The 19,652-nt window shown below is 42.0% G+C and overlaps 1 protein-coding gene across 22 annotated transcripts in view; it reads right to left on the bottom strand.

The window, feature by feature from the left end:
* Window positions 1-19,652, bottom strand: part of DST (dystonin) — a 514,228-nt gene that overhangs the window by 22,397 nt on the left and 472,179 nt on the right. For all 22 annotated transcript variants that reach the window (XM_040249211.1, XM_040249210.1, XM_040249209.1 and 19 more), the window contains 10 exons: window positions 17,910-18,107; window positions 17,450-17,578; window positions 14,393-14,563; window positions 13,403-13,558; window positions 13,013-13,219; window positions 9,739-9,858; window positions 7,479-7,648; window positions 5,878-6,037; window positions 3,228-3,422; window positions 2,652-2,780 (listed from right to left, as the gene is read on the bottom strand). In XM_040249211.1, the coding sequence (XP_040105145.1) occupies window positions 2,652-2,780; window positions 3,228-3,422; window positions 5,878-6,037; window positions 7,479-7,648; window positions 9,739-9,858; window positions 13,013-13,219; window positions 13,403-13,558; window positions 14,393-14,563; window positions 17,450-17,578; window positions 17,910-18,107 (1,635 nt within the window). The remainder of the gene's footprint in view (window positions 1-2,651; window positions 2,781-3,227; window positions 3,423-5,877; window positions 6,038-7,478; window positions 7,649-9,738; window positions 9,859-13,012; window positions 13,220-13,402; window positions 13,559-14,392; window positions 14,564-17,449; window positions 17,579-17,909; window positions 18,108-19,652) is intronic.

Genomic DNA, 19,652 nt, shown 5'->3' on the forward strand with positions numbered 1-19,652 from the left:
TTCATTGCTGCAGGGTAGGCAAACCATCACTGAGAGAGTGAGTACAGTGATTAAAATAAGAAGTCACCATACATGACGTCATCTCGTCTACACTGGAATTAATGGTGTGTTTCCAACAAACACAAGGTTACTCAATGGTTACTGAAAAGATCCTTTACAATTCACAGGAAATGCTGACACTAATAGTATCAATACATTGAAATAGGCAACAGGCACCTGAAAAGATGCTCAACATCACTAATTATGAGAGAAACTCAAATCAAAACTACAGTGAGGTACCACCTCACACTGGCTAGAATGGCCATCATTAAAAAGTCTACAAATGACAAATGCTGGAGAAAGTGTGGGGAAAAGGGAACCTTCCTACACTGTTGGTGGGAATCTAAGTTGGTAGCCACTATGGTGAACAGTATGGAAGTTCTTCAGAAACTAAAAATAGAATTACCATATGATCCAGCAATCATACACCTGGGAATATATCCAGACCAAACTCTAATTCACAAAGATCCATGCACCCGTGTGTTCACAGCAGCATATGCACAATAACCAAGACAAGGAAGCCACCTAGATGTCCACCAACAGACACGGTCCAGCACCAGATGGGGGAACGGAGGATGTGCCACATATATTCCATGGAGCATCACTCAGACAAAGAATGAGATCAGACCCTCTGCAGTGACGTGGGTGGACCTAGAGATGATCATACCAAGAGAAATCAGAGAAAGGCCAGTACCACACCACACCACTTACATGGGGAACCTCAACTGTGACACCCAAGAGCTTATTTATGAAACAGAAACAAACTCACAGACACAGAGCAGACTTGCGGGTGCCAAGAGGGAGGGGGCTGGGCGAGGGATGGAGTTGGGAGTTGAGGTCAGCGAGGTAGGCTTCCACACATAGGACAGGAAACAGCAAGGTCCTAGCATGTAGCACCGGGAATTATATTCACTATCCAGGGATGACCCGTAATGCAAAAGAATATAAAAAAGACTGTACGTATGTGTGTGTATACATATGTAAATTATACAATATACACATTTATATATAAAATTAATACAACACTGTAAATCAATTATACTTTAATTTAAAAATAGAAAAAACCCTCAAGATACTTAATTTCAAGACAATTAATGAACACTATATCCCAGGGGGGAAAATATAACACTATTAGCACAGCAAATTCCTCATTTTTAGAATCAAAGGTTAAAAAATAATCTGTTGAAGAGCTCTCTGGACCACTCTTATAAGGCTTTTGCAAGTCCTATGTATTACCACAGGAAAAATCTTGACCTGAAAACTCTGGTCAGAATTTTATTTGGTTAATTATTTAATAGTATGTCTACTTACATAAACCATTTTAATCTATAATTTGCAATATAAGTTACTTTGCAGAAGAATTTAAAGTAGCTCTTGATTAAGAACAGAATTGCAGAGGCTTAAAAATAAAATTCCAAGACCAGTTATTAAACTACTTGTCTTGCTTACAAAGGTAAAAATCATTAATTTACAATTCTAATGGCATAATTTTATAAATGTTATACTGCTCAGTAAGGACATTTCATCTTTCAAATGTGTATCTAAGTGCATCAAAATTGACTAATTTTGCTCAGAAGCCAAATAGCCCCCTAGAAAAAATGTGCTTCCTGGAGACAGAAAAACAGGAGTGACCAGCTTTATTTTTTAGTTTATTTTTTATAGTGAAGTATACTTGATTTACAATGTTGTGTTAATTTCTGCTGTTCAGCAAAGTGACTCAGCTATACAGATACATATTTCTATATTCTTTTCCATTATGGATTATCCTGGGATATTGAATATACTTCCCTGTGCTGTACAACAGGACCCTGTGGTTCATCCATCCTATAAATGTCCAATCCACCTCTCCCCAGCCCCCTGCTTTCCACGGAAACCAGAAGCCTGTTCTCTATGTCCATGAGACTGTTTTGTAGGCAAGTTCACTTGCATCATATTTTAGATTCCACGAATAAGTGATATCATATGATATTTGTCTTTCTCTGTCTGACTTCATTTAGTATGAGCATTCCTAGGTCCATCCATGTTCCTGCATAACGGCGTTATTTCCTTCCTCTTTATGGCTGAGTAACACTCCACTGTGTATATATATTTATGTACCACGTCATCTTCACCCATTTGTTCGTCACTGGACATTTAGGCTGCTACCATGCCTTGGCTATTGTGGACAGTGCTGCTATGAACATAGGGGTACATGTGTCGTTCTGAATTACAGCTTTATCTGGATATATGCCCAGGAGGAGGGTTCCTGGATCATACGGTGGCTCTGGGTTCAGTTTTATGAGGTACCTCCATACTGTTCTCTATAGTGGCTGCACCAGCTCACATTCCCACCAACGGTGCAGGAGGGTCCCCTTGGACTAACTAGTCTTAAAAGGTTCACTGTCTATGAAGAAGGCATAATAAAGACAGCCACCCATCCATGTGGGTAGGTGCATATGGACATACCTATGAAAGGACGGAAGATATAGATGAATTCTAAAAACGTACCAGATCTTACACCAGTTCTCAGAAAGGAAGATACTCATGCAGCTGGTATTTGCGATCATGAATTCGTTTTCTCTATTTTGTTTGGCTTTCACACTTATTTTTCACTGAGAATGTATGTAACTCACTTTATGCTGGTCGATGAGGGTCCGGAGAGCATCCTCATCGTCTGGGAGGACACCATGGAAACGAAGCGTCTGCTCAGCTTCCGCCAGCCACTCCAGGAGGGCGTGGACCACCGAGTGAAACTCCTCCGCCTAAGGGTGCACGTGTGCCCGAAAGAGATTCGCAAATATGTTTGTTAGTAGCATTGTCTTCCTCTCCATGGAAAAAAAAAAAAAAAACCAAGTCTTAAACTGATTCATTATATCCATAATTCCCAGGAAAAAAGAGAAAGACACATGGTGCTGAATTTTACAAATGTAGGAAAATCTGTTGGAAATGCCTGTAGGAAGAACAGTTCACCATTTTAACCATCTGATTTGCAGGGAACAGCAGCCCATCTTAATGTTTTTGCTGAAAAAAGGATCCACCAGCAGTTTTGGGGAAGATTAGAAAACCTCACTCTGTGAGTCACTGAAATTCTTCGGAGAGGAGATGGTAGGTGGGAGAAGGCATGGAAGGGTGCTCTAAGAACTTCCTCCCTTGAGTAACCCAGCCGAGACAACGGGGGCACCACGGGCGGTGCGAGCGCAGGCCTTTACCTGGCGCAGGGCAGCCTCGAGGCGGCTCTGCTTGGAGATGGACAGGGCACACACAGTCTCCCAGCGTGTACTCAGCTCCTGCACCTGGACCCTGACCCAGGAGGAGTCGTCCTGGTTGCCCTCTATGAGCTCCCGGGCCGAGCGCTTCAGCGCCTGCACACTGCTGGTCCTCTTCCCCAGCTCCTTCTGGAAGACCTGGGAGCAAATTTGTTAAAACGAACTTTCAGTTGCCAAGCCCAAAGAGGGATACATACTATACGAAACAGGCACGCGCACCTAGCATCATGCGCGGCTCTCCAGCACCTACACTTTAACGACTCGGGTCTTCTGCAGAATTTCAGAAAATAAGACAAGTCCCACCACTCCTGTCAATTTGATCAACCTTGTAATGCCTTCCTGAGTGAATGTTCCTTCTTAAATGATAGGTTGGACTTAAATACTGGTGGCCACCCTCTTTATTTCAATCTCATGCATCAATGCATCAAACTCAGGCCTTCCCTGGCAGTCCAGTGGCTAAGACTTTGGGCTTCCACTGCAGGGGCAAGGGTTCAATCCCTGGTTGGGGAACTAAGATTCTGTGGTGAGGCAAAAAATAAAACTCCAGAAAACAAAATGCGTCAGACTATCTCTGTGACTCTTTGTGAGGGTGTTCCAGCTGCTCTGGACTCCAGCACCCTGTGCTGGCCACCAGACTGCTCTCCACCAGCAAACGCACCCCAGAGACTGACTCGAGGAGGAGGGCAGGGAGCCCTGCAGGGGCTGGCACGTGGCCTTTTTCCCTCTAACAATCCTCTGTCGCATTCTTCACAGCACCCTGGGCACTAACCTGTGAGGACAGGTTTTAGGAGCTCAACCCCTTATCTGTCACCTTGAAGGAAAAGCTTTTTATTCTTCTTTCTCGCCCAGGTCTGGTGAACTCTGATTTGCCAGGGGTTAAAATGACTTCTTTGGCCACAGAATGAACCCGTTTCTGACCCTAAGAGTCTGTCTGTCTGCAACCAGACCTTTCAAATAACCAACTTTCTTTATAAACTAAAATCAACTTATTTTTCTAAAAAGTCATCACAAATGAACACTATCAAGCACATTTTATCCTTTTGACTCTATCCATGAGTTTCTAGTCTGATACTTGGATCATTCACAAAAGCGAGCCTGTTGAAAATAATCCAAAAACAGTGTGATGAGTTCTTTGCTGACTTCACACTGACAGTGTTAAATGAGGTGTACCCGTAGATAAACACACACACACACACACACACACACAGATCCAAGGTACAGGCTCTCATGCTTCCATTTGTGATAGGAGTAGTCCAACGGTTCTGAGTAGACCTTCCAATGCACTCTGCATACGTTAACTTCTTATTGGGCCTTTCAACTGTATTACTAATGCTGAATGATTAATTCATTCTTGTTGACCTTTAGTATATAAAAAACCTGGCAAGTGCCTAGGAGAGTAAATATTTAGACAGTGAGCTTATAAAAACGGCATTTATGTACAAAGTAACATTACATTATTCATTACTCACTGAATGAGTGCCAGGGGATGAGAAAGATTGCATTAATCACTCACAAAACATTTGTCTCAGTATAGGCAAAGCAACATAATTTAAAGCTTTTAACATGTTTGTAGACCTGATTGATGCTCTTCATCTATTCTCTTAATTCCTGCTCATGTTCAAACCCAACAAATTCCCTTCTATGAATATAATGTGATCATGGAATGAGAAAAAGGCAAATAAATATGCAAAACACCAGTTATTTTAAAACTAACAGGTAAGATCAAAATAGCATAACCAGGAAGGTGTAAAGAGAACATTTAAAATTAAATAAAGTTTCTGAACCAGGAAGGTGTAAAGTGAACATTTAAAATTAAATAAAGTTTCTGAACTGCAAAATTATAGAGAATTATATATGAATTCAAGTAAAGTGTTGTAACTGTGCATGCACCTAACAACCCTACAAGAGTACCAGGCCTCATGTTGTTTTCAAGATTCTTTAAGTTTTAACAGCATTTGATCGTAACTGAAGACCTCACACTCAGTATCAGTGGGAGTCTCAAATATCACCTCTGACTTCTACAACAGTTTAGCATAGGTATCAGGAGATTGCAAGGAAACCAGTTTTCTTAAAGTAGTAATCAAATCCCTGATGGCTCACGCGGTTGTCTCATAAACTGCTACAGGTCCAGGGGCAAGGCTAACACGGTTTCTGAAAACAGAGACGCCGATCTGGGATGCAGCTCATGTCACAAACGTAGTATTTCAGCAACGACCTAGTTCCAGGCCACCACGTGCGTGATTTTAAATTGCATCACACAATTACTTCAATGCATTAACAAAAGATAATAAAACATTCTTAAAATACTTTTTAAAGTGGCAGACAATGAAATCATTTCCCAAATTCTAGCAAGGTTTCAGATGTGGAAATGTAAAACCAAAGTATTTCACTGATACTAAAGCAATTTTCCTGCACAGCTTTCAAAGTGGACTCCCTGATTCTGCTCAAAGGCATACATATTTCAATATTAAAGACTATGACGCAGCATGACACACAGTCTCTACATCTTAAAAGGCTCAATGAAATAATTACAGTTCCCTCTGTATTCAGAATAATCAGACGAGGTAAAATAACATGTCCCAGATAATCATACCTTGTGATTATCGATCAGATTCATCACCAGATCGACGTCTCCGTGGACAGGCTGGTCCTCAGCCAGCTGGGGCTCGACCCTGTAGAGCCAGTCAATGAGGGCCTGCAGGGCGTCTGTGAATTGCCCAGAGAATAAGAGGGCTTCCTCCAATTTGTTTTGTCTGGCGGGAAAAACAGAAAAAAATCAATCTGGGCAACAAAAAAGCCACCCTCTAAGAACGGAACATCTAAAATCCATCTGTGAAGGCTGGGCAGACCTCAAGAGAAAAGGAGCATTATTAGGATTCACTGTGGTTTCTCTGCTCTCCTAGAAAATAACAAAATTTCTCTCAAATTTTCTTTTATCCCTTAAATACATGGCATCTATTCCAGGAAATGTCCCTCACCAACACCTCTGGAAATCACACACCCTTTGCTTTCATCATAAAAATATGCCTTTTCTGTGAAACAATGTACATTTTCAGGAGTCACGCAGTTCGTCTGAGTCTGCAGGGGTACAGTTCCATGGACTTTAACACGTCTGTATTCACGTGACATCAACGCAATCAGGACACAGTCTATCACCCCGAAGCCCCCAGGCTGGCTCTGCAGTCACCGTGCCCCCACTGCTAACACCTGCCGCTCGCGCGTCTGTTCGTGCTGGGACTTTCCGTCTCTGCAAGAACACCTTATACACCGCTGTGAAATCACTTGGAGGACAGTGCAAAAAGTTGTAACCTTCTGAGACTGGAGACGATTTTAAAGATTTTTTTTTTAAACTAACCATAAAAAACACGATGAAGCTCCTCAGAGTGAAATATATAATATGCTGTTTAATCTTGACACTGAGAAAAGCAATTAGACTAACTATGGATAAGAAAGCTGAAAGCGTTTATAAGCAACGTGACCCTGCCTGCCAAGGCAGGAGACACAAGAGGCGCAGAAGTGATCCCTGGCTCGGGAAGATCCCCGAGAGGAGGAAACGGCAGCCCACGCCAGCACTGGTGCCTGGAGAATCCATGGACAGAGGAGCCTGCTGGGCTGCAGCCCACAGGGTCGCACAGAGTCGGACACGAGTAAGCGATCGAGCACACGTGTGTGCACAAACTCTGCTACTGCTATTTTACTTTCTCAGGTACTTAAAAATGACTTGAAGTTCTGGGTTTTCCTGGCTGATATGTGAGGAGGAGGAGGAGGCAGGAGACGGGAAGGGGCAGTGGGGCCAGGCTGGGAGGACGCTGCTGAGCACAGTGAGGAGCCCGTGTCCTGGTCTACACCCGAGAGCTGGCCCCCAAGGTTATGGGCAGGGAAGCCCCAAGAGCCCACTTCGGCTCTAAGGACCCAGGTCTGCTGGAATCTGGGGATGAGTGTGAGGAAGACGATGGCAGACTTGGGGGCTGGTCCCACGGCAGGGGCGGTGGGAGGCTCAGAGGTGGAGGTCGTTTTGAATGAACTGAGCACTTAGAGACAAACAGTAATGGACAGCAAAGCCTCCAAGGAGAGCAGGTGCTCTCCAGGCACAGGAGGCATGTACTCAGGGGCCCTAGCCCTCCCTGCAAGGCACCAGGACCGGAGTCTGCCGGGGTCCAGCACGGGCAGCGGCCGCCGTCGGGCGCGTCTCACCTCTCCACCGACTTCCCGCAGATGGTGTCCCACTTGTCCCGGAGCTCACTCAGCATGTTGTCCAGCTTCAGGTTGTCGTCAGCCAGGGTGGTCTTCTCCTTCAGGGAACGCCCGGTCCTGTTGGTGGTGTCGTACACAGAATGCTTGGCTCCGAGGGATTTCTGAAACTCCTACGTGTTCAACAAGAAAACAGCGTGTGTGTCTACTCGGGACCAATCCACAAATAGGTAAGAGACAGTGAAAAATCCCAGATAAATAAGCGGAGACACAGGCCATCGTTGAGTCAGGTGCCACAGTGTGCACACACGGGAACACACCAGGGGAGAGCAGAGTCTTGACACTTTCAAACGGAAGGATTAACTTTCCGCAGAATCCAAGTGTCTTTCAGAGTGCCTACCTTTATCACAAGAACAGTTTCCAAGCAAAACCAATCCTGAATATATAGATAAACTGCATGTAGATATAAACTGCAAACGATATAAACAGTGATGATAAAATGGAATTGCTAATAAACTTTTGAGAGACCCAAGACAGTTTGGAGAGGAAAAGGTAGCTAATACTCTGGGCAATTATGACTTAAAAGTCGAGAATGACTGTTTTTGGCAGTAAGTTTCCCAGGTGGCACCAGTGGTAAAGAACCTGCCAGCCAGTGCGGGCAACGTAGGAGACCCAGCTTCTATCCCTGAGTCAGGAAGATCCCCTGGAGAAGGGAATGGCAGCCCATCCCAGTATTCATGCCTGGAGAATCCCATGGACAAAGGGGCCTGGCAGACTACAGTCCACGGGGTCGCACAGAGTCAGACACGACTGAAGCAGCTTAGCACACGCACACGTACTCATTCCACTATCTATTTTTGTAGTTTGTTTTCTGTTATTATTATTTTTTCCTATTATTCACAATAGAATGCTAGCTTTAGAATCATGGTATTGACATGCGTGTTTATCTCTTCACATAGCAGATACATAACAAATATTATAGCTGAATACAGGAAAGAGTCAAAGTTTTTAAACATACCCAAATGATAAAGAGCAAAGACTTCTTTTAAAACTGGCTTAATGTACCTCGTATCCTTATCTCAGAGGAAGGGTGACCATCACAGGTCATACTAGGCAAGAGAGAGTCTAATAGGTTCTGCACACATTTGTATGCCCAGGACTTCCTATGTTAAATATACAACGTGCTTTCATCAGAGTTCATAATCCCATGTCTATGCTTACGTTCATATCAGGTGGTCTACTCTTGAGAAGGGCAGGGAGGGTGCTGGTCCCTGTCTCTGGGCTGCCAGTGCTGGAGGGGCAGCTCTTGGGAAGATGGGCCAGCAGGACAAGCCACTTGCGACCCCTCATTCAGCCAAAGAAAGGGCCCCCATGATCCCAGCATCCCGACCCCTGCAGTCAGTAACAGCCATGGATGGAGCCCCCAGCCTGGATAAACATGATGGCTAGAACTTCATGATGATGGTAAAACTTACATCAACCAATTTCTTACAGCCTTTTAAAAATTATCATGTTCCAAGCAATGATTTACATGTAAAACCTAAAATTACAAACCCACTGAAGGAACATGCTCCTTCAACACACATCCTCACCCTGAGGGCTGATGATCATGTTACAAAAACCGTAATATATAGAAAGACCCAAATTTAAAAGTGCCGGGGAGAATGGGGAAGTGGTCTTTGAATGGCATGTGACTGGAATATATATGCTCGAAAATACAAAAAACAGTGTTTCCGTATCTTCTTGTCTGCACAAGGAAGTCGGACACCATGTCTCTCTCTGAGGACGGGGTGAAATTTCACACACATACACGATAATACCAGTTTAGGATGAGGCAACCAATTTTCCCCACTGCACTGCTGAAAGCAATCTATATGGCAAAAGCTACATTCTTTTCAGTACACAAGTATCTTCTGCATGGCTATGAAAGAAATGACAAGACAAGGCAGTTGTGATAAACTGAGGTACCAATGTTCAACCTCTGGAAATCCTCCATGTATTATTTTAGATAGTAAAAAAGTCCAGTTTTAATCTTGTGTGTTTTAACAGTTAATCCTGGAATCATAATGGAATGATTCTTGGAGAGTAAAGATGCTATGGCCCTTTGACCAACATGAAGGGCAAGTGGTTTTAAATTTAGTGTGAGTCCATGTTGGACAGGCTTTCTTCTCTTGTGATGAATAAACACAAAATCAGATAAGAATTTCAAAGTGACCTTGAGACTTACAAGGACACAATGTGCTTTTGTTAGCTGCCCACCCACCTTATGCTGTGCCAGCTGTGTTTTGATTTTGTCTGGGTCGTTGGCGATTTCCAGTTCAGAATCCAGAGACTTTTCTGACTCTTCCAGCCACTCCATAAGCTTGCTCCAAGCGTCGTGGAACTGTAAAAGAAAGTCACATCTTTGTCCGGTCGGGCACACTCACTAGATCTGAAATCGAATACAGTTTTGAAACATGTACTATCATGTAAGAAACGAAGTGCCAGTCTATGTTCGATACAGGATACAGGATGCTTGGGGCTGGTGCATGGGGATGATCCAGAGAGGTGATATGGGGTGGGAGGTGGGAGGGGGATTCAGGACTGGGAGCCTGTATACACCCGTGGTGGATTCATGTCAATGTATGGCAAAAGCAATACAGTATTGTAAAGTAAAATAAAGTAAAAATAAAATTAAAAAAAATAAAAAATAAAAAAATAAACAGAAACTAATAGTAACAGAAACGTGAGAAATTATTCATTCAAAGTTTTCCCTGAAGAAGGAGAAGGAATATTTTCATCAGCAGACTGCAGAACAGCTTGTTAATGCTTCTGTGATCACGCCCCATGGCCACTTTGTTACAACTCATTGGAACACGGTCAGCTTTAACAGAAAGGGAAGTAGGGCTTGGGGCAGGCAGAGAGATCAGGCAGAACGCCCCACCCCTTCTTTTGCTTAACAACTAACATAAGCTTAGACCGGCATGCTTTATGTTATCCCACAGGTTTCTCATATTGCTTTTTTTTTTTCATTTGGCTTTCTCAATGCTGTTCTGATTGGAATCTATAATTTGACATAAATGAACATTCTACAGAACAAAACAGATTCACAGACAGAGAACAGACTTGTGGCTGCTCAGGGGGAGGGCGAGGAAGGGAAGAATTGGCGAGTTTGGGATTAGCGGATGCAAACTATTACGTATGGGATGGATAAACAATAAGGTTCTGCTGTACAACAAAGGGAACTCTGTTCAATATCCTGTGATAACCCACAGTGAAAAAGTATATCTGTGTAACGGAGTCACAATGCGGCACAGCAGAAATTAACCACAACACTGTACATCAACTATACACCAATAAAATAATAAAAAACAGTAATAATGCAGGCTTCTGCTGTTGTCTCCTGACAGATCTGGGTTTACTTCTCAGGTGTTTAATTCCTATGATAAGAGAGAGGTACAAAAAGGATAAAGTTTGTACATTCATTTTTAACAAAAAGGGGCCGTTACATACCTATTTAGTGCAAAAACAGTTCAATGTCTTTCTTGTTGCTCTCTGAACCCTCCCATCAATGCCTGAGCCTCCCATGTTGGTTTTATATATAAGAGTGCCCACCGTACCTGAGTTCTAGTAAAACAGAATTCTCTCTTTTTTCAACCTTGAACTATTCTGGTGCTATATACACTGAGTTGGCCAGAAAGTTCGTTTGGGTTTTTCCATATGATGGTATGGAAAAGCTCAAATGGACTTTTTGGCCGATCCAATATTTGATTTCAGCTGGTACTGTTTCTGGATACCAAACTGGGAAATTGGTTACAAATTATTTCTTCTAAGGAACTCAAAGGAACAGAAACATAGCAAAAACTTGAGCAATCAAAATAAAGTCTGCTTTCTATCAAAGAACGTGAACAGTGAAATAACAAAAAGACTTCTGACAACAAGCACAGTGAGAGCAGAAAATGGCAAGGCGGCAAAGGTCCAGTGGAGACCGTCTAGTTAGAGACCTCTCCCCAGGCCCCTCCCCCAGGGGTAATCAACTCAGCAATGGAAACAGAGGCCAGAACAGCCACACAGATTGCCCAAGTCAGAGAACTGCGGCCAAGATCTGAGCCAAACCTGAGATACCAGAATAAATAAATAAACAGCTGACGATGGTGCCGGGCCATCTGCAGACAGCACAGCCTGTAACAACCGAGCAGTAAGTACGAGGACATAAACGCACACGTTCTGAGGCTGGTTCTGCTCTCAAAACTGTTTTGAAGTCACTCAAATAGAAGAAACAACATCCTCTGCATGGAGAACAGTATCCTTACATGTTTAACTGAACAAATAGAGAAAATAAGATGGACTCAATAGAGAAAGGTGGAAGACAGTGGCCGATCGGCAACTGATATCCAAGAGGCTTTGGTGATCAGACGTTCCTAACTCAGACTGCCTCCAATACAGCCGACGGAGCTGCACAGGCGGGAGGAGACACGGCAGGCCTGGCCTGAGTGCTGTCCTACAAAAACATCCAGGCTGAGTCCATTCCAGAGACGCACTTATAACATGGAACACACCACACTTCCCACTCAAAAAGAGACACGCGGCCTGTAATCCTATCACAATGCAATTTGTCATTTCTCAAGCCTTTAAACACGTTATGCTGACTGCTTGAAACGCTCCAACACTGGACTCCCAGGTCATCTACTGCACTGCCCAACTGAACCTTGCTCCCCAAATAACCAAGCCCAACACCAATGCCAGACAAATGCAAATGAACGGGTTAGAAAGAGTCATGATAAAGATGTTATTCCAAGAAGTTCCCAGCTAAAAATCAAAGCTATATGCCAAGCCAGGGGGGTGCATCTTCCTTCTTCCCTGGAGTACAGAAATGTATCACTGTACTTTTCAGCATTCAGTCTAGAACAGAATATTAATGACAAATGAAGGAAGGAAGAAAAGCTCCTTGTGAGATTCTTTAGATTAAAAAACCAGCCCCCACCCCCCGCCCCAAGATTCAAACAGTTCATTTCAAAGTTGGATGGAGCGGTATCCAACCAGAGAAGAAAGGAAGGCTTGCCAACAAGTGCACAGACTGGGAAAGGAGAAGAGGACCCTGGTAGCAGCTCAGAGCCAGAGCACGCCTTCAGAAAGCTGCGTGGGGGCCCATGGGGAGAGAGCCTGGTTCTGGAGCTACACAGCCATAGCAGTGTAATAGACTGCCTCACTCTGAATATGCGAGTGGAGGCTAGAAGGACAAAGAAAGCAAACAGAACCAACAACAGAACTATGGAGGGTCTTTTCAAGCCCTGATGATAAGAGTCCATCAGTGAGATCAAGCTAAGATCAGTCCCTCCAAGGCTGATCCCCAGGGCTTGGGGCTGCTGCCAGCTCAGAAAGTGAAGTCATCCTCCAGACTCAGGCCACGCTCCTTGCAGGAAATAAACACCTTGGCCCCAGGCCACAACAGCTACACAAGGCACAGCCTGCCATAAAAAGGACTTTAGTAACATAACATATATTTAATAACCTAACCGAGTCACTGCCGAGTTCAGAGGATCTTTACAGAGGTTTACCTGCTTGGCCCTCTTCCTTGCTTCATCCAAAGATCTTCCTCTCTCCACTAAGCGCTGGACCACTTTCTCCCAGCGACTCTGTACGCTGATAAGCAGATTCTTAATGAGAACGACATCTTGCTTCTGACTGAAATATTTCAGGTGGGTTCCAGTTTTGTCCAGCTCTACGATCTGTTCTCGGTGAGAATTGACTTCATTGGCAAAGACCTTTCCAAAAAAAAAAAGCATGGTAAGGAAAAATGGATCTTGAAACGCTTCTGGGACGATGAGCTGGTCTCAAAGGACAAAAGACAGTAGTCAAACCACCAAATGTATGCTTTTCCCATTAAAACAGCCTGATGTCTAAAAACGTCTGAGAGGTGAGTGCTGCACATTAGGGCTGCAGCTTACCTTGTGTTCATCGATTTGAAACAAGACAGTGTCCAAGATTAGGCTGGGCCGGGAAGCCATATTGAGGGTCTGCTCTGCTTGGGTGAGCCAGTTGATGAAGTCCTGGAGGGAGTTGTGGAACTCCATGGCCAAGGTGAGAGCCTCTTCCAGTTTAACCTGTAAAGACGGATTAGTGAGCATTCTGTGGTATTCAAGGCGCTTTCCCCCAGTGTAACCAATCTCTGACAGATCTCCTTTCCATCCACACTGTATTTCTGCATAGTCTGCATATTTCTGCATCTCTCCCAGACAGTTTTTGAATATTGGCTAACCAAGACCCTTCAAGGAGAGTGAGAAGCATAGTACTGCAGGTAAAAAAGAATTTATGTACACTAAAATTATGGCTTGGGAACAATCAGCAACAGAGCATAATTACAAAACAGAATGTAGAAAAGGAAAATCTGACATGCATACGATTCATTTTGGGGGTCAAACTACTATGAAATATATATATATACACATTATGCTCCGTTGGCGAAGGCACACGATCTAGTATTCCAAGCCTATCATTTTTATATGATTAATATTTTTAATTCCCTCTCAAAGATTTTTGTTGCATAAGTGCTTATTTTTATATATACAATTCATTTCATTTTCGTGGTCTTCCTCCCCTCATCCCAAGCCTACATACAGCCTGCCTTTGGCTTAATAAGTGTGATTAAAATTATTTAACCACTCAGAATTCGAGAGGTTCACAGGCTTAACCTATATCTAGTAACACTTCATCTATGATATACCTTTCTCTATTTGTGTCTGAATAGGTTCCTTCAACTCTGCTCGCCTATGTTAAGACAGAATACTATTTTCAGAACCCATTAATGTCCAAACGCATACAAAGAAAATTTAAACACGAGTCATTAAAAGTTCCACTGACATTTTACTCAGAGATAAGGTCAGACTCATGCAATGAAACGGAGACATTCATTCTACAGTATTCATCAAGGCACATACTTTCCTTTCATTGAGCTTCGTTTCCACCGATTCCCACTTTTCTTTCAAGTTATGTATGTCTTGGTCAATATTTGTCTCTGCTGATTTGGGGCATCTTGCAAGCATCTGCTGGCCTTTCTGCATCAGATTCTTATATGTTTCTTCTTTAACATCAAAGGCAGCACAGATTTCCTAAATGGAGAGATTCCCCCAAATTACATCACTTTTAAGAGATCAAAATCTGAGTTCTTTTTCCACATTATCAATCCATCCCGCTCACAAATAACCCTGCCACTCGAACTTTCTGCTACATTTAAAGAAGACCTAAACCTACAGCCATACTGCTTCTACCAAGAAACCCTAGAAATGATGCTACTGTTATCACTCTATCTCACATATGTCGATATTTTAAACACTACTGCAGAAGATTACAGAGTACAGTAACCAATCAGCTCTGTGACCCTGGGTGAATAACGTAACCTCAGAGAGCCTCAATTTCCTCTCTGTACAATGGGTTCTCTTAAGTCTCTCCCTGGGACGTGAGACAACTATGGTAATTTTTTGTATAACGTAATTCTATGCTCAGAAGACTTACAGTGGATAGAAGGAAAGACCCAGTATAGTAAGACAAAAGTTGGTGATTCAGACTTTGAAATCATAGAAGCCAGACTTGTGGCCCTATGGATATAATATTCCTCTCTCGTATCACATTTTAAAAGTTTTCAACTAGAATGCAGTGTGTATCTTGTACAGAGAATAAAAATTACTCCTTAAATGGATTCAGAACTGAAGATCAATGAAGCAATCGTTACATTCATGTAAAAAATAAGACCAGTTCTATTCCATTGATTTAAGTCAAACCATAGCTCGCACTGAAAAATTATATACTATCTAACACTTTCAATTTTATAATTCTAAAAACTGAGATACAGTCCATAAAAATCACCTTTTTAAAGTCTAGAAGTCAGTGTTTTGGTATATTCATAAGGATGTACAACAATTACTACTAATTTTAAAACTTTATTGCCTCAAAACTTTGTAATTTCTTAAACCTTAAAAAGTTCCTCTCTAAACATATTTACAAACGTGTCATCTAAACATATTTACAAAAATCCCCCTCTAAACATATTTACAATATCACCTAATCAAAGCAAAGCTTCTAAATATTGCTAAATCTCAGGAAATAGTAACAGCACACGTTTTCTAGTTTCCTTCAGGTGTAAGAGAACCAACTCAAAAGAACATGACTGAAACAGTATTATGAAAATCAGTAACTCTTTAGAATTCCTTAAACCATGGAATTCTATAATCTAGCAAATTATATCAGCAAATTCATTTTAAATATCCTACCCAAACCAGACATGATGATATGTGATATTTTTCTAAAATAAAATATTCTAAAGATAAGTCCTTTGCTTTCCAACTTTTTCTTTACATTCTTCTAAATTAATGTTTAAAAAATAGCTGTTATTAGACAATCATCTCAAGCATGTTTGCTCAAGAATTCATTAAACTTATACTTGTTAGACTGTAACAGCTATGCAGGTACTTCTTGGGAAGTAAGGAGATAACTGGAAGACGGACAGATCTGTGGAAAAGACAAGCACTCCCAAGTTCAGTCCAGTTCAGTTCAGTTCAGTCGCTCAGTCGTGTCCAACTCTTTGCGACCCCATGAATCGCAGCACGCCAGGCCTCCCTGTCCATCACCATCCCCCGGAGTTCACTCAGACTCACGTCCATAGTCAATTACTTTTTCAGTGAACAAATGAGTCCCTTGTGGCACCCAAAACCCAACATATTAACAACAAAACCACATACACAATAATTTTCTAAAACAAGGAAAATAGACTCTAGAAAATTCTCTACTGGACTAATAGGATTCATTTTAACTGCTCACAGCTACTGTGTAACAAATGTTACCTCTGCTGTATCTCTTCACAAAACCTACAGGATGGCACTTCCTCTCCAAATCATCAAATGCAAAATTATCCCCAATAAGCGCAGCTTTATTAGTAGGATTTTACAGTAACATGAGAATTACTAAAGAGGACAGACTTTCACATACAATGGACCATTCCTTTTGCCAAACCCTTAAGTACTTCTGCTTTAATTTCTTAAGATGCTAACTGTAAGCATTAGAATATTAAAAAAGATTTCTGATGCAAATTCATAAATATAAAAATTAGAGGGTTAGTTTCCAACACCTGCAATACACTGCTTTCTCTTATGACTTTTGGAGTAGAATTATGATGGGAAATGAAGAGGCAATGTCAATAGATCAGAGACAGTCAAATTTTTCCATACTGCCATGATAGAAAAGTCAGAATCTCGAGTTCCATTATTTTTCTTCCTTATCCTTAAGAGAGACAGGGCTACAGAGTCTGAGTGGGAACAGCCTGCAGGTAAGAGGCACTGCTGGGGACAGACAGTGAAGAACAAGCGTCCTCTTGTCCAAACCTGGCGGGTGTGAGGTTGAAGGCACAGCCCCACCAACGTTAAAAGGAGCAAGTAAGTCGCTCTGTCTTCACAGGACAAGAACACATCTTCTAGCCTTCTGTGAGACTCAGTGAGCATCTCATGCTCACTGCAATACTTTTTCAGGTCATTCTGATCCCTTTTGGGATTTTTCTTTTCACTCAAGGAACCACAATTTAAAATTTACCCTATTACTATCCATAAAAGTTTATCCTTTTTGTGGGGGAAGATTTGCTTCTAAAAAAATGCCTAGGGAGGGGGGTTCAGGATTGGGAACGCATGTACACCCGTGGTGGATTCATGTCAATGTATGGCAAAACCAATACAGAATTGTAAAGTAAAATAAAAAATAAATTAATTAAAAAAAATGCCTAGGCTTCTAAAACCTCTTTTTCATATATTGACACACTACACTTTAAAACAGAGATTCTGACTTTAAAAATTCAATCAACGTTTAATCAACAGTGTGTCAACCACTGACATTTCTGCTACAAAACTGGATAGCCTTTAAACCTTCACCTACGGTTTGTTTACCACCAAGGCCTATACAAAATGGTCAATTTCTTAATCTGAGGCCAGAGCTGGAGGAAACAACAGAGTTACCAAGTGGGCATTGAGCTGCTCCCTGGCTGTTTCTGGTAAACCTCCCAGAGGCTTGGATGCTAAGAGATGCCGCTCGGTGTCAGTCAACCACTGCTGCAGGTCCTCAATTTCACCATGGAACCCTTTGGCCTGGAGTGAGAAGAGAGGTTCAAGACAGGTGCCAAATATGGTCACTTTGAAGCCAAAAACAAAGCTTAAGCAGCCCGCTAAGCCTCGCCATGCATTCTGAACAACAGCAGGGGCCTTTGGACCACCTGCCCTTCCTCATCAGGAGATCAGACCACCAGGCTAAGAGCTACAAAGCTGCGTCCTCTTCAGCGCTGCACCTTTATCCCGCTTATTTTTACTCCTCTCCCCAAGGTATAAAAACTAAACAGGGGTCTGAAAACCAATCAAAGAAGGCCATGCCATCTTGATCTAGAAGATTATGGGAAGTTTCAGGATTTAGTCCCTTATTCACCTGGCGCAAGGCCGCATCCAGCTGCTGCTTCCTCTGTTCTGTTTTTTCCAAAACGTTTTGCCAGCGTTGATTCAAAACCTCCAGCTTGTTCTGAAGGCTGCTTGCTTCTTCTCCTGCACTTGATTCAATTAGGTCATTTCCTGCTTTATTCACGGCTTCCACAGTGGATTGATGAGCTAATACATCATTTTGGAGCACCTGAAAATATTCCAATAACACTTACCGTGTTTGCTAGTTTGTAATATACTATTATCGCTTCTAACGCAATTGTTTTATTTCCTGGTTAGGAAACCTTTTGAAATTAAAACATCATATACACAGAATTTTAATACTGTGAACTTTTTAAAATGGTGGACTTCTTTCTCCTTAGCTTTGCAGCTTTGATGAGTATTATCTTCAGTCTACCAACATCCCCTGAAATGATTATGCTGAGAACACTGCTAGTGCTTCCCATTAGAATAGCTTTGCAACTGATGACATTATCTAGAGATTATAGTTAAAAGACTCAAAAATATTCATTTGATTCAAGCTCATTCTACTTGAACTTAATTTTCATGTCTTGGGCAAACAATTTCAAACATACATTAATATACTGATATATATTTGAATATAAAATGAATACATTCCCATGTCTTACAATTAGTACTCTTAAAAAGTAAACAAATGATGATCATAGAATATTATTTTATCATCTCAGGTTTTAAGGGTGCCAGAATTAACTCTTAAGTTGACAGGAACCCCAGGAGGCTCTCCTATTAAAGGGAAAGAGATTTCACCATCTACTGAGAATGCATGAGCCCAGCATTCCATTTAGTTGTTCTCTTACTAGAAAATACACAAATAAAATGCCTATGACAGACCCCAGTGCATAATACCTTCCTAGTCTATTATCCGGTGGGAATATAAGGACAGATTAATAACACTTAGATGCATTAACATGGACAAGAGTGTTAAGTGCAGAAAGCAACTGCAAGGCTAAAAGAATTTTAAAAGAATTCTGAAAAGAATTTTAAAGAACAAATAACAGCTCAGGAATAGTTTCCTTTCATGAAGACTGCTATGTTTTTGGAAACCAGAAGAAATCTTCCTCTGTTGTTAGCAAAAGTCTGTGACAATCCTTCTCTACACTCAGATGTGTGTTGCAAAGAAAAGGAGCACCATGTGTTATCCTGGGTGGGATGTCCCACCCTGGGAACCCCAGACCAGGAGGATTTCAGCCAAGGGCACGAACCACCTGTGATCACTGTTCCTCTCACTCCATTCACTCAGGTTCTGGGGCATCTGGCGAGGGAGGGTTTTTCAAAAGCTATAAAGTCAGCTGAGTAAGGAGTGATCTGTATAAGCAGCAGGTACTTTGATACAGTTAACAGTAGGAACCACTTTCAAAAGGTAAGAGCTCAATATTTTCATAATAAAAGCAAATGATAATTCTATAAAAGTCATTCTTATAAGTGTTCAGAGTCCCGCTATATAAGCCACAGCCTAGGAACCAGAGCACAAAGCAGGACAGAGATGAGAATATTCCCTCCCTTTCTCCAAAAACTGTACTGGTCATTCTGAATCCTTGAACTGTGACCTTTAGAAACGGAAGGAGACAGGGGAAGGAAGGATTGGGAGTCTGGGATTAGCAGACACAAAACTAGCGTACGGAGGACGGATCAACAACAAGGTGCTACGGTATATTCAATATTCTGTGAGAAACTAATGGAAACGGCATGAAAGGAATATATACATATACATATT

The sequence above is a fragment of the Oryx dammah genome, unplaced genomic scaffold (genome assembly GCF_014754425.2).
Source record: "Oryx dammah isolate SB20612 unplaced genomic scaffold, SCBI_Odam_1.1 HiC_scaffold_11, whole genome shotgun sequence".
Lineage (NCBI taxonomy): Eukaryota > Metazoa > Chordata > Mammalia > Artiodactyla > Bovidae > Oryx > Oryx dammah.